At 32.6% G+C, this 13,642-nt stretch overlaps 1 protein-coding gene across 1 annotated transcript; it reads right to left on the minus strand.

The window, feature by feature from the left end:
* Positions 1–2,464: 2,464 nt before the first annotated feature.
* On the minus strand, positions 2,465–10,683 carry LOTGIDRAFT_182578 (hypothetical protein; the record flags this gene model as incomplete). Its single annotated transcript, XM_009059749.1, has 19 exons — positions 2,465–3,238; positions 3,581–3,711; positions 4,229–4,324; positions 4,731–4,818; positions 5,196–5,296; positions 5,448–5,604; positions 5,861–5,992; positions 6,263–6,397; positions 6,655–6,768; positions 7,048–7,191; positions 7,484–7,506; positions 7,540–7,672; positions 8,153–8,248; positions 8,585–8,686; positions 9,026–9,095; positions 9,401–9,586; positions 9,875–9,944; positions 10,221–10,349; positions 10,644–10,683. The coding sequence occupies 19 exons, from the start codon at positions 10,678–10,680 to the stop codon at positions 3,098–3,100; spliced, it is 2,085 nt and encodes a 694-aa protein (XP_009057997.1). The 3' UTR covers positions 2,465–3,097.
* Between the last annotated feature and the right edge of the window lie 2,959 nt (positions 10,684–13,642).

Raw genomic sequence — 13,642 nt, forward strand, 5'->3', positions numbered from 1 at the left:
TTCAAGCTTTAATATCTGAGATTTTGAAAGGTGTCTCATACAGTCACATGGATTTGCGTATAGTTTTAGTTTTCTTGTACAAAGTAGGATCGTTTTCATCTGCAACCTTTATTAAATCTACCAAGCAGTTACATAGTCAGTAACAAGTTACTATGCCCAAATACAGTTACCAGTCACTCTACTTACCATCCATGTCAAGATTACTTTACCAGTTACCAGTTACAGATTACGATGATTTTATATAGTTATTAGTCACGATACTGTTACCAGTTACTAAAGCTCTATATAATCACCATAAGTTACCATTCACTATAATGAGTTACTTAAATTGCCTGTCACCAGCTAAATGATTTTTAAGATTTTTGTCAATTGCTAGGCTTTTGCTATGTAATTTCTTGCATACCTAATGTGCAATTTATAAATAGTTAAGACAACATCAATATTATTTTTTGATGATTTTTTATTGTTAGAATATGTAATATTTATGTTATTTTTGTCAAGTTAATATGTATGTGCTATTATTATGAGAATTTTTCATGAAGGTTATTTGTTCTATGTCAGATTGACAGATGGTTTGTTGGTGGGTTATCTTTGCACATACCTAGTAATGAATCGTATATCGAATACGGGTTTTGACAAGGTCTTATTAACAGTATAACGAATGGGGTCAATTTTTCTATTGACATGGTTCGTCTCTTTAGTTGTAATCATAACAAACACTTTAACAAAATGCATAATCTGGCTGCAAAAGGGGCTTGTTCCTTAATTTTCAGAACCAAGAAGGTGCAAATCTTAAATGCATAAAATGATTACATTCCCTTAGGCTAGGCTTCTTGTAAATTATTGTAAATTTAGTTTGTTTATCTTTTTGTGACATTTGCAAATATGGTTCCCTTTTGAACCACTGTTAAATCCGTCCACTTACATGATCGTTAGTTCATGTCAGATAATGATTGTCAAATTCGGAATATTTCTGTTGTGTTTTATGCCTTGTTACATTTAAATCATTCTTTAACTTGCATCTCTATACATATATGTATATGTGCATGTATTGTTTGAGTTAGAATAAGCTATGAGAGGGTAATTGCAAAGTTTATTAACCAAACTAGCAAATTTGAAAGCAATTTGATATTGTAAGTATTTACATTATTCTTTGATGTTCTTTCGAATCACTTACAATTTTTTTTTTTTGGTTGAACCAAAAAGTCGAATCTTTACTTTGAATGAAGGTATAATTTCAGACTTCTTCTGCTTGCTATTTTTCTATTCAGTAAAATGTAAAATTCAAACCATATCGACCGGCTATTATAAACAATGGCTGGCGTCAAACATGTTTTTATATTGGTTAAATCTTAGGAATATTTGAACAATAACGTCTATTTCATCGATTATTCATTCAAATTCTCTAATAATTGTATGATATATATACAATATAAACAACCAGTACATCGTTTAAGGTCTGTAAAGGTGTTTGGAATAGAATACCTACTCAATGACCCATTGTATTGAAGAAAATAACTGTTTCAGATTATTGAATAAACGTTTAATTGTAACATATGACCTGCACTTACTGCTGACATTTTATTGCTGAACAAATAAAAGTATTTCTGGAAATCTTGTTATTTATGTCACACTAGAAATACATAATATTTTAAGACTAACATAAAGTCAGATTAAATAAATTCGAGTTAGAGGCCGGAGCTTCCTCCCACAGCTTTTATCACAGTGCATTATAGAATTTGTCAAAAATCTGAATTTTTGTTGGTTAACAACAATAATAGCTATCCATAGAAGGATAGATAATCGGAACGTTGTGATTATAGCTAATAGTCTTGAAAGGGAGAGCTAGAAAGAGGAGTTGGTAATTAGAGTAATAGTGTACTTGTGTTGTGTTTTTGTTGTTCTGTCAAGGTGGAGCTATCTCCCTTGATGTATATCACACGTGAAACAAGTTGAACCCACCAATAGAATAATAAATAGTCCGCATTTTAAGAATTTCCATTTCCTTTGGATTCGAAACATGAAGAACACGTCACTTTGGTTTCCGTTAATTAGAATGTATTAAGTGCTTCTCAGATCAGATCACCCGAATAGTAGAACCTGGTTGTGAATCTGAAACAACGTTTGAAAATAAATTCAGCTCTTCATATAATAAAGACGCTTACGCCTGGTACGCTCATGTGGTCGTCATACTTTCTAAAAACGACCAAAAACGAGATGTCAAGCACCTATCGCTAGTTCATGTAACTTTGTACCAAGACAAAATGTGTACCAGTTATACCAGAAAGTGGAGATAGTTGGACAATTTTGGTGCAAATAATACTTGAAACTTAAGCGTGAAGTGTTGAATTGGACCTATATCAACCCATTCCGACCAAGAACCTATGAGATGATAACTTGGCAAGATCATGTAGGTGTTTTCCATCTCTATCTGGCTGAATGTTATGTGGAATTAAACAACAAAAGCTATCAACTTTATTTATTAATAAATAGGTGAACATTCTCACTTCACTAATTATAAAGTGTGTAAAAATACATAACAATAACTTCCAGAGAGTATACAAAATCACAGTTTCTGCTAATAGTTAATCTAGAAATGCCATTACAATGTAATATTCCTAAAAAATAAACTCTGCAAATCGAGTGCTTAGACCGAAATGATAGTGCTATTTTAATTCAAACCATCTTAAAGCTCTCAGTGGGTTGAAAATATCACCACATTTTAGTAATCTGAGATATGACAAATACATCAAAAAGAAGATTTATTCATAGAAATTTAGAAAAATATTATATTCAGTTCGTTAACGTTTTCAAACAAAATCTTTCAAGGATTGGAGGTCACAGTACAAATTTGATATATATCTTGTACATACTTCGACTTTCCTAACAACAAGTCATTGGTATAGAAATGAAATCAAAAGATCAATAAAACAAATCACTAAAAATATTCGTGATGCTTCAGACAAATTATCCAAAAACAATAAAACATATGACCAAAAATTAAAGCGCCTTCTATTAATTAAGGCACAAAATAGAAAAAGTGAATATTCTAAAAGTAAATATCACGAAATTGCTGTTAAATCAAATTTCTATATCTTTATGCTGCATTGAGATCAGAAACAACCCACTGGAATAAGGCAGCGTCGTTTCCACCACTACTTAAAACAAAGCTATCATCAGCAGTAAATGTTATTGCTGTAACATTATTAGAGTAGGGTTTCACATTTCTGAACTGAGCCTAAAATAAGAAAACGTTGTCGTTGAAACGAATTCTTGACAAACTAAACATATAATAATATATTGATAACATTTCATGCTATAATTAACATGGTTGGCAAATCTATATCTTGAACATGAGTTTTAATGCAGACACATGACATTGGTAAAATGTTACTGCTGAAAACTTTACCAGGATGTATTTCAGATATGTTTTGTCACTTACATTCTCTTTTTTCAAAATCGTATGAGAAGTTCTATAAACAACGTTATGTTGAAAAAGTGGTGGCTCAAGACTCTACTGTGGTAGCAACTTCATTACAAAATCAGAGATTATAACATAACCGCAACTTATAGAACATACCTGTAATGATGTTGAAGGATGTCGATATAGTCGAATACGACCTCTATTATCACCTACTGCCACGAACTCAGATTTAGCTGAACGACCAGCAACATTGACAACTTCTCCATTTTCAAGATTACTCCATGGTCCTAAAATACACGTACATTATTATAAATAGAGTTCATCTCTTATATCTCGTATTTAGGATACACAATCTTAATCAGGATTATAGCTTGTTTTGTCTCAACGCTATCAAATAAATAGTTCAGTTTACGTTTCAATCGGACTAAGAATTAAATGTTGCACATTATAAAATTTTCAACTTACTTGTAATTTAATGAAATAGTCAATTAAATTAATTTCTTCGTGACAAAACGTAGCTAACATGGAATCACATAGAAAGACGTGCATAGGAAATGATAGATAGATCAGATTACCTTATTACTGCTATACCGATTCATATATTTTTTCTTTGATTGAAAAAAGAGACAAAGAGTTGCTGATTTTGATCTTAAACGAACAGGCATGAATACACCTTTTCAAATCTGCCTGTTTCTCATAAATTGTTTAAATTGATTTATCGTTTAAAAGCAAGCACCTAACAAACTAAAAGGTTCATAAATAATATATCCGTTTCACTGAAATAAAAAAGAATTGTTAACTAACCAATCAAAGCGTATCCAACACTACAAGTTTGTGAACACCATTCTATATCTCTCATTATTCTCGCATCTTTTCTCTTCTGCATATTATTGATATCCCCTGTAATTTGTTACAATATCATTTTAGTATGTAGACAAAAACATTCGTAGCCAAAGCATGATTTAGCGATGCAATATTTCCGAATTAACCATGAACCATAAAAACTGTCCGATTTGACACCAATGAGTCAAGGGATTTTGGAGATATCGCATACTACAGTACATATAATAGTTCATTTTCCTTCAGGACATTGTTCCAGGTGGCAATCACTAGTAGCTCTCCCCTTCCCCGCGCCAGAGAGTTGAATTCAGCTCTTTCAGATCTTTTAGATCAGAGTCAAGAAAAGCTTTATTATGTGCACTTTAAAGAATAACGGAACGTTTGGTTTGGTCTTACTCAGGAACCACTCAAATACTCGCAAATAGTATACATACTGAAGAATTAAACATTTATGTTATATACTTACAATATACCACTTCATAATCTCCCAGTACAGTCTGTAAAAAGTTACTGTCAACAGACCAATCTACTTGACTAACAAATGAATTATTATTCTGAAATATGATCAAATTGGTATTTTACGTCTTAAGTTAAGTTCTCTAAAATTATATTGGGGCGGACAACGGGATGAACGAAGACAGTCGGTTGCATTGTTCCGGTAGCATACTCTTCTTTTATTCCAGGTGTCTTTTTTTCGAAAAATAATTAAAGATAATTTTCATGTCCCCGTCATATGATTGGTCAATCACTAAAATCAATTTTTTAAATTCAGTTTTATTATCCAATCAGATAACTGCATGTCTTAAAATCTTGATTTCGTCACATGGTTTATTATTCCACCCTACCGGATAAATCCTTTTCCATATCAGCCACTGCCTATTACTAACAAAACACTCAATATTGACTTCGGACCAATAATAAACTCTCTTACCTTCAAGGCAGCAGATTGTGTACGAGTGAATTGACAATACTCGTTAATAGAAAATACATGCGTAAATCCATCATGGGCACCAATAGCCAACTTTTTACCATCTGAAATACATTAATTCTTAAGTTTTATTTCACGTAATTCAAGATAGAAACATATTCTATGTATCATCAAGTATCAGGACAGCATACAATGTGATATTTTAGGAATATGTGTGACTGGAGATACGATAAGGTAAATTAGAGGAGAGCATACCTTGACTGAAACTGAGAGCATTAATCTGAGCATTACCAACTTGTGTAGAGGTAATTTCTGACCCATCTTCCACTTTTAATAATACCAATTTACCAACAGTAGTGCCGACAGCAACTAGTACACCTTTAGGATCTATAGCTACTGATACACAGGGTTTCTAGAAAAACATAAATAATGGTCTTTATATCCTTCTCATACTTCTCAGTTGCGTTAACATAAATCATAAGTTCCGCATTCCTTCCAAATAGTTCAAAGTTTACAGTTAAGCTAACAAATTTATTACAATATCGTTTCTTAAATGTTCTGAATGATCAATGCATTCAATATGTAACCTCCTAGAAGACTGCAGCACGACTGTATCCGACCTAATAAGATTTTGCTGGTTTTTCACCTATCTTAGTTTATTAACCTACCTCTATCTGTGTTCTCCATTTAATACCATGATTCAATGTAGACCATTTGATAACCAGTTGATCATGTCCAGCAGTTATAAAAGAACCTTCTTTAGGATGACTAGCAATTGCCCAGATTTCATCACTGTTACCCTGTAATAAAAAAACCCCAAATAACTTCATAAGTAATAAACCAAACCGCTAGCGTACCTGTTAGCGTTTTTAAAGGCTTTCACTGTAATAAGTGGTTTATAGCACCTGTTAGGTATGCGGTAGACAAATATATTCATGAAACCACGTATATGTTACTACTTACAAGGGGTGAAGTTTGAATTGAAACCACTGAGTAAGGATCAATAATTACATGATAAATACATAACAGGCAAAACAGAAAATTAACAGAAAAAACAATGGATGGCCTACCTGGATAACGTAAGAGAATTTCTTGCCCACATATTCTAAAACACAGGATTTGGTTGTACCAATGTACAGGGATCCTTCTGGTGCGTCAGTATTTTGTAGTACAACAGATCGTACATTTCCTGACAACTCTGGTAACTAAAATTAAGAATTAAAAGGATAAGTCTTTAATGCAGACACGTATATCTGCACGAAATGTTTTTTTTATATAGTTTTTTAGGTTCTAACAATTATATTTACAAAATGACAACAGTATCTATCTGTATTCAATTCCAATCTTGTTCAATATATCTGATTACAAAGGATGCGGTTAGGAAGGATTTTACTGTATCGTCTAATGATGCAATCATAAACTCATTAATGTAATTGTATGATTAGGAACTTGTATTTCATACCGTTTTTTCTTTCAGTTTCTTAAAACCAGCTGGTGCATCCCAGTGTTTGATTTCATTTCCTCCACCAGATATCAGAACACCATCAGGCTTCATACATAAAGATGACACCGCTTTCTGAAGACAAAGATATATAGAGTGGGAGATTTTCAGACCATTTTTAATAGGACTGACTTTCGCTCCTATTCAATGTTGTACAGCTGTTTTGATGAATATCTTATATTTGAAGCATATGATGTACTCTAGACAATTAATTCAGCCACATGTCAATAAGCCAAATAAAACTGATTTATTTGAAATAATACATACATAACAGACAATCAAGTGAAATCTTATAGATATAGTACAAAAATAGTTTCAGATAGGCTTTATTTATAACTGACAGCTATGTCTTACCTTATGTGCAGGTATCTCTTCCGATAAAATAAATACATAGTCATCTTTAGTATCAACCCAAATATGTATTGTGCCATCTGAGTTTCCAGTGATCACTTGGCCGTTTTCTGAAAAGGCTGCGGACGTCACATTTGGGGTTTCTTCCTGAAAGCCAAATGGTATCCATGTAGACGTAGCAAGAATTTAGAAAAATCTACATATAATTATCAGTTTTACATACTAGAAAAAATATAATGCAAACACTGAATAAACCGACAGGGCTTGAAATTTCTCAAATTGTTCAAGTTTGGATAATGGATGTTTCCCTTTCTCAGCCATGCATTCTGAATGCAATCATAAGTTTTAGAATGTACCTGAAATTTACAGATGTGATCTGTGAGGCTAATGCCAGGAGGACGCAGAAACGCCACCGGAAAGAAGACTTAATTTGACATACCTCAAATATGCCACTCTTTTTATCTCTCAATATTTTACAAGTTACACCTCTATCACTGCTGGATTCCCAGAACAACTTCCAGAAATACAGATGTTTATTACCATAGGTGATGATAATATCATTGTTATATTTCTTATCATTTCTATCACCAGGATAAAAACATCCACCTGTCACTGACTCGGCCGTAGTCTGAAACAATATAAACCATTAAAGAAACGAGGAAAAGAACACGATGTTCAAGAAGATATAAAAGAGCACCGCGCCCCACATGAAGTATGTAATACACTTCTCAACTGTTTCTAAATTTAATGTGTTTTCTGCGTTGTACAGAACTTGTCTTTCCATCATAAAAGACATTTGACCACAGCAAAACAATATTATGCCAGATAGCAGTACGTAAAACGAGAAGCTTCAGCAATCCATATGGAAAAAACATCAGTCCCAATACCTATTTGATTTCAAGCTCATATACCCACTTGATTATGTTTTGAAAATAATAAATAACCTAACATGATATCAGTCAGTCCCATAACTACAAGCAATAATTCTACTTGTTACAATAGTTCTCAATGTATAATACAATACTTTCTATCTGATTTTATATTTTATCATTATTTTAATGTTTTAAGTGTGATCAAAAAGATAGAAAAGGTAAAAAAAACGTCTTACTGTTGTTTTAGCAATACGTTTTGGTTTTCCCCAGTCCCAAACACTTAGTTCATGTTTTTCACTGTCATCGATTACCATAATATAGTCCCCTTCCGCCTGGAATGCAACAAATATTGTCAAACACAGATTCATCTACAGGAATATCACAAAATATGCAATATGTTATGACATATACTAAAAAAACGTCACTTATCATAATCCTATACAGGGAACTGTTAAAACTGTTGAAACTGTTACATAATCAAAGTTGTAAATAAGGAAATTTAAGTAATAAAGTTCTTTGATAAGTGTTAAATGGATGCTAGGATTTTGAAGAAAAATAAAATGTAATCAAAAGTATTCCGAATCTACATTCTAACATTAAAGGTATATTGCACCTTTGAGCCACCGTACTTGTGAATCGATATTGCACTTCAGTATTATTTGTCTTACCTCAACCGAGAAAGCGACTGTTTTAACACTGGCTTTAAATACATCAAATCCAACAACTTGATATGTAGTCAGTGTCAGCCCGTCCCAGATTCTTACATGTGCCTGGAATAATGGGAAGGGAACAAAAATCACTATTTTTGATAAAGATCAATCGTCGAAAGATCTTTCCACATTCCGATTCCATTTTTTCAAGGATGGAGATCATAATAGCAAATATTGTGAAAATATAAACTTTCTTGTGTACTCTTTTTTGATCAATTTCTGACAACTTTCTTTCTTATGTTTTCTATTTACGTATATCAATAGTAAGACTCTCACTGTTAGAGTGTTCTTTTATTATGAAATACATTTTTCGAAATTTCGTTAATTGATTAGTTCGATTTTCTTCTTTAAAATATACAATGTAAAGAGGAAATACACTACCACTTTATATGTACTTACAGCAAACTCTGGTGATGAACCAGCAAGTTGACCACTGGCAATAAAACGTTTATTGGGATGAAGAGCTAAGCTAAAATTAACAAAACAGAAATCTCGCTCAGATGTGATTAATCACACAGTTTTGGTTTGAAGTTAGTTATGCGAATCGCATACAATAGAATTTTATTGTACAATAGGAATATGATAAACTATGAACCAAAAACTAAAGTGTATTTGATGTAATACGTGATTACAAGCACAACGGTAAAGTACGAAATACACTCAACATTCCAGCAGAAACATTTCCTGCGTTCAGTTATCAAATCAGTAATTCGCTTCGTTGCGTTTGAACTCTAAATGCTGTAACAGATTTATAAAGCAGATATTGTAACTTACCAAGTAACCTCTTCGGTATGTCCAGTGTAATGTCGTTGTAATTCAGTTGTCAATGGTTTTGATCTATCTTGATATCGCTGTTCTCTCTTCTCATATATAACAACTACAGTAGCTACAAAATATACCAACTCTCCAGTTACTAATACTTTAATATTGTCTTCAACATCACGACCTCGAAACCCGTATCTTTACGTTTATTAAGGAAACCGTTACGAAAGATACAAAATGAAGCAATACACAAAAATTGGGTGAGAGGATCATTTAAGCTACCAAACGGTCCTAAAAATGGTTATTTTTTTTGCAAATTGAAATTAAATCCTACTTTTCAGTTTATTGTCTCATCCGAATGACAAGGCGTTCGAATTGCAAATATCTTTCATAGAAATTCATCATAGGACAACTGAGTTTTTTATTGTTCATCAAATAAGGAAATGACGTTAAAGCGTTTAATAATGTACTGATATTAAAGGATACACCCAATCTAATGTTAACTTCTTGTTTGGTTTTCTACCATCTTCCTCTACTTCAGTCGGTAGGAAAAATTCTGAAAGACATAATGAAAAAAAGGGAATATAACCGTTTACATATCAGTTTTCCGGGCAATTTATATACTTCTTTAGGCCTATCAGTTTTTTAAATTGTTGAGAGAAAAAAACGGTTTCTCTGCAATAAAACAAAAATGTACTTTCACATTCTCCAGAGCACATTATCATAACATCAAAGGTAAAATTGCCCGCGATCGTTTTAAAAAAGGACAACTAATCTGAATGTTTATGTATTATGAAAGTCATTGTATTAATCTATTGTACAACTTTCTTACCTCGTGCTTGTTTATTTATTATAACTCTAGTGGTTTCAACTGATCTCTTGTCTTTAAATGCACCACCTTTACGATTTATTCCGTTCAATGACTGTGATCTGCTCATTAATCCATCTTGTTGAGAACCATCTACAGAGGAAATTTCAAAATCAGGTATTTAATTTGTTAAAAAGAAAGTGTAAGTCACAGAGCGAACAAGGTACCCGTTAGTACTCGCAGACTACAGTTGTCAGAAATACAAGATCGCTTTCTCGATATGAAAAGCCAAACATGATCAAACATGATCTCTGTCTTTACACATATTTTTGGAAAAGAGCATTGGTTTTTAACAATGAGAAAATGATGAAAATTGCCCAAATTCACCCAAGACTGAGTCAATATACACCGGAATTCACTGTACCTTATTGAAAAAAATAAACTCACTGGAATTTTTATTCCTGTTAGTGGTGTCCATTTCCATTGGCACTCCTTCTTTTCCAACGGCATAAAATTCTTTGATTCCATTTTTATATAGAGACGCCAGGGCCGAAAAGCTTTCCACCTAAATATTACGAATAAATCATAATGTTAGTCAATTGAAGTAAAACCATTGTAAATATTACGTAACTTTGAGATGTACCTCAAATAATTCTTTTTTATGAAGTTCATTTTGATCAGCGTTCTATAATAATCGTAAAATATTATCATTTATAATTGCTTGTCATGCCAGAACCTCCTTTTTTAAAAACAGTTCAAAATGATAAAATTCAAGAACTGGTCTTTATCGACTACATATACAACAGGAATAAAGATATCTGAATTTATAATAAATGATTATAATTATAAAGTAATAATAACGTATGCAAACATACCTTTTCCATAGGTTTCTTGACTGTCCATAAACTGAGAACAGGTTTTTCTGGAATAACAACCATTTGAGGTATATCTTCCAGTATATCTTCAAAGATTCCTTCTGATTGCGGATTAAGCAGCAAGATGTTTTTACTTTCTCGTACTAGGTTACTGATGATTGTAATATTCAGTGGTTGTTTTCGGGATGCACTGTGCATGGCTCCTGTTTCAACTTGGGTATTTCTTCCCTTAAACAGATGCCTTTCATCGTGGACGGGTCTGCTGTTTTGCCAATAGCCTTCTCTGGATTTGCCATAATTCTGGGTGGTGTCAACTTTCTTATCAGAAGAGGCAAGGTAGGACTGACCATGCTCGAACTCCAGTAAAGATCGAATTTCTTTCCCTGATGGATATTTAAATATAAATTTCACGCCCTTGTTCACCGGAAGCGTGTCGCAAAGTTCAATAAGTAATGCTTCGAAATTTGCGAAATTTCGTTGATTGATAAGAACCTCTTTGCCTTTAAAATCAGGGACTTTGTTAACGAAAAATGTAACTCTTTTCGGCTTCTTCGCATTCTTTTCATTGCCTTTGCTTGAGCCATCATCGTGTAAGGATTCTTCGTATCTCGGTCCTCGGTTCATTGGAACGTCTGTAGAGGAGTATATAACTTCACTTTCCAAACCGTCGTCGTCGTCACTCAAAATTACCGACGACGCATTCTGAAAAAAAATATGTAACAAGTAGTCATTGGTATATATCATAAAACATTTTAAAACTTTATACGAAACGTAATACGTTCTGACAATTTGGTGAACTTTTTCTAAACAGATTAATAAGTCTAAAATCACATTTCTCTGCATTTCCAAGCAACATTACTGAAAAAAAATGACCATAAACACCCCAATGATGTCAGATCCAAAAACAGAAATTAGAAGATTCCTATGATGGTAAAACAGTACAACTTTCAGTATTCTGCTCGAATGAAATACATTGACAATACCCTGATGCTAGTTAATTTAATTTAAACACCCATTTTATTAAAAAAAAAAGAAAATAGATGCAAAAATGTCAAAAAATAAATTGATGTTAACTCTTCTAGTTTGATGTTTCCTGTAATGCAGGTTTTACACTTTCATAATGCACTATTAATGAAAATCTCACTTTATGACGAGGCATGGTTGATGAATTTGTGCTGTTATGATAAAATATGTCTAAAGAAAACACTGCTATCGAGAGACAAAGATTAACTTTTTTTCACAACTTAAAAGATATCAACTTCTGAGAAACATTAGATATTGAGCATTTTTATATTGCGTTTTCTCTTCATTGGTTACGGTAGGTAGTCCGAGATCAGCACCCACTTGACTATTGATTACTTGGAGCAGACGTTGAAAATAAACGGTATCGAACACAACATCTCGAACTATAAACAACATTTGTATGGTAAACGGCATCAGAGTTACTATGGCGATATTGTGTACAGATTATAAAGACCGCCATCAGAGCATAACCGACATCAATATATGCGATGAATAATACATGAATTAATAGTTGCTCTAGTCAGGCATTTAATACCTTAAATCTTTAGGGCCCTTAAAAAATTCACTTATCAAATTTTAATTTTGTTTCTTTCTGGATATTTATCAGAAGAGATACCAAGCGTTTCTAATTTTATTGTTTATCTTCTGATGTCGTAAATACACCTACACGCACGTGATTTCAATATAACAGATATAATGCAATAACTAACATTATGACGTCCGTTATGCTGTCCGCAAAATGTCAAAATCCCTTTGTCAAAATCCCTTTGTCTTACAATATCAGACAAAATTTAGTCAAAATTTAACAAAATTACCATGAAAGTCATGGAGAAATTTCAATAAAAGTTACTTGGTTTGGTCACACTCACTCTTACAAAACACCCGATGTCGTTAAACGATTGATTCAGTCACAAAAAGGGAAAAGACATACCATAACTAAACCACAATTGAAAAAAAGAGAAAATGTGGCCTGCCATCTACTAATAAAATGTAATTAAAGTGACATAAAATGAATAGACAGTATTGATTTAGGATACTGGTAACATCAATATCATAAAAATCAATTATTGTTAAACTATATTATACTATTATAAAAGTAAACTCAAATAAACGTTCAAAAATATCTTTCAGTGTTCAAAAATTTGTTTTTATCGAAAATTCAATCCATAATCTTGAAATTTGCTGCTTGACGCAGTCATCGCTTATGAGTTTTTGTTAATTTCCTATCATTAGTTTTCATGACTAATTTCTATGTCCTAACTTATATTTTACGGACAGTTCGCTAGTCTAGAAATTGCAATTCGAAACCTTTGCTCATAGTTGTAAAATACACTCTTTTATCTATGAAAATGATTTACTACCGGTGACCGTGAGCAAGATTGGGAGATGTTAAACTTAGTTATCTTTACATCAGAATATAAAGGCCATGGATCGCCATTTTCGGGGTTGATTTGGGTCTTGAATATATGTATAAATAGTCTTCAGAAAGCAAGAGCTCCACGAAAATCGCATTATCTCTTCAAAAATACCCTATTTCCTATTTCTATA

This window comes from Lottia gigantea, assembly GCF_000327385.1.
Source record: "Lottia gigantea unplaced genomic scaffold LOTGIsca_4, whole genome shotgun sequence".
NCBI classification, from domain to species: Eukaryota; Metazoa; Mollusca; class Gastropoda; family Lottiidae; genus Lottia; species Lottia gigantea.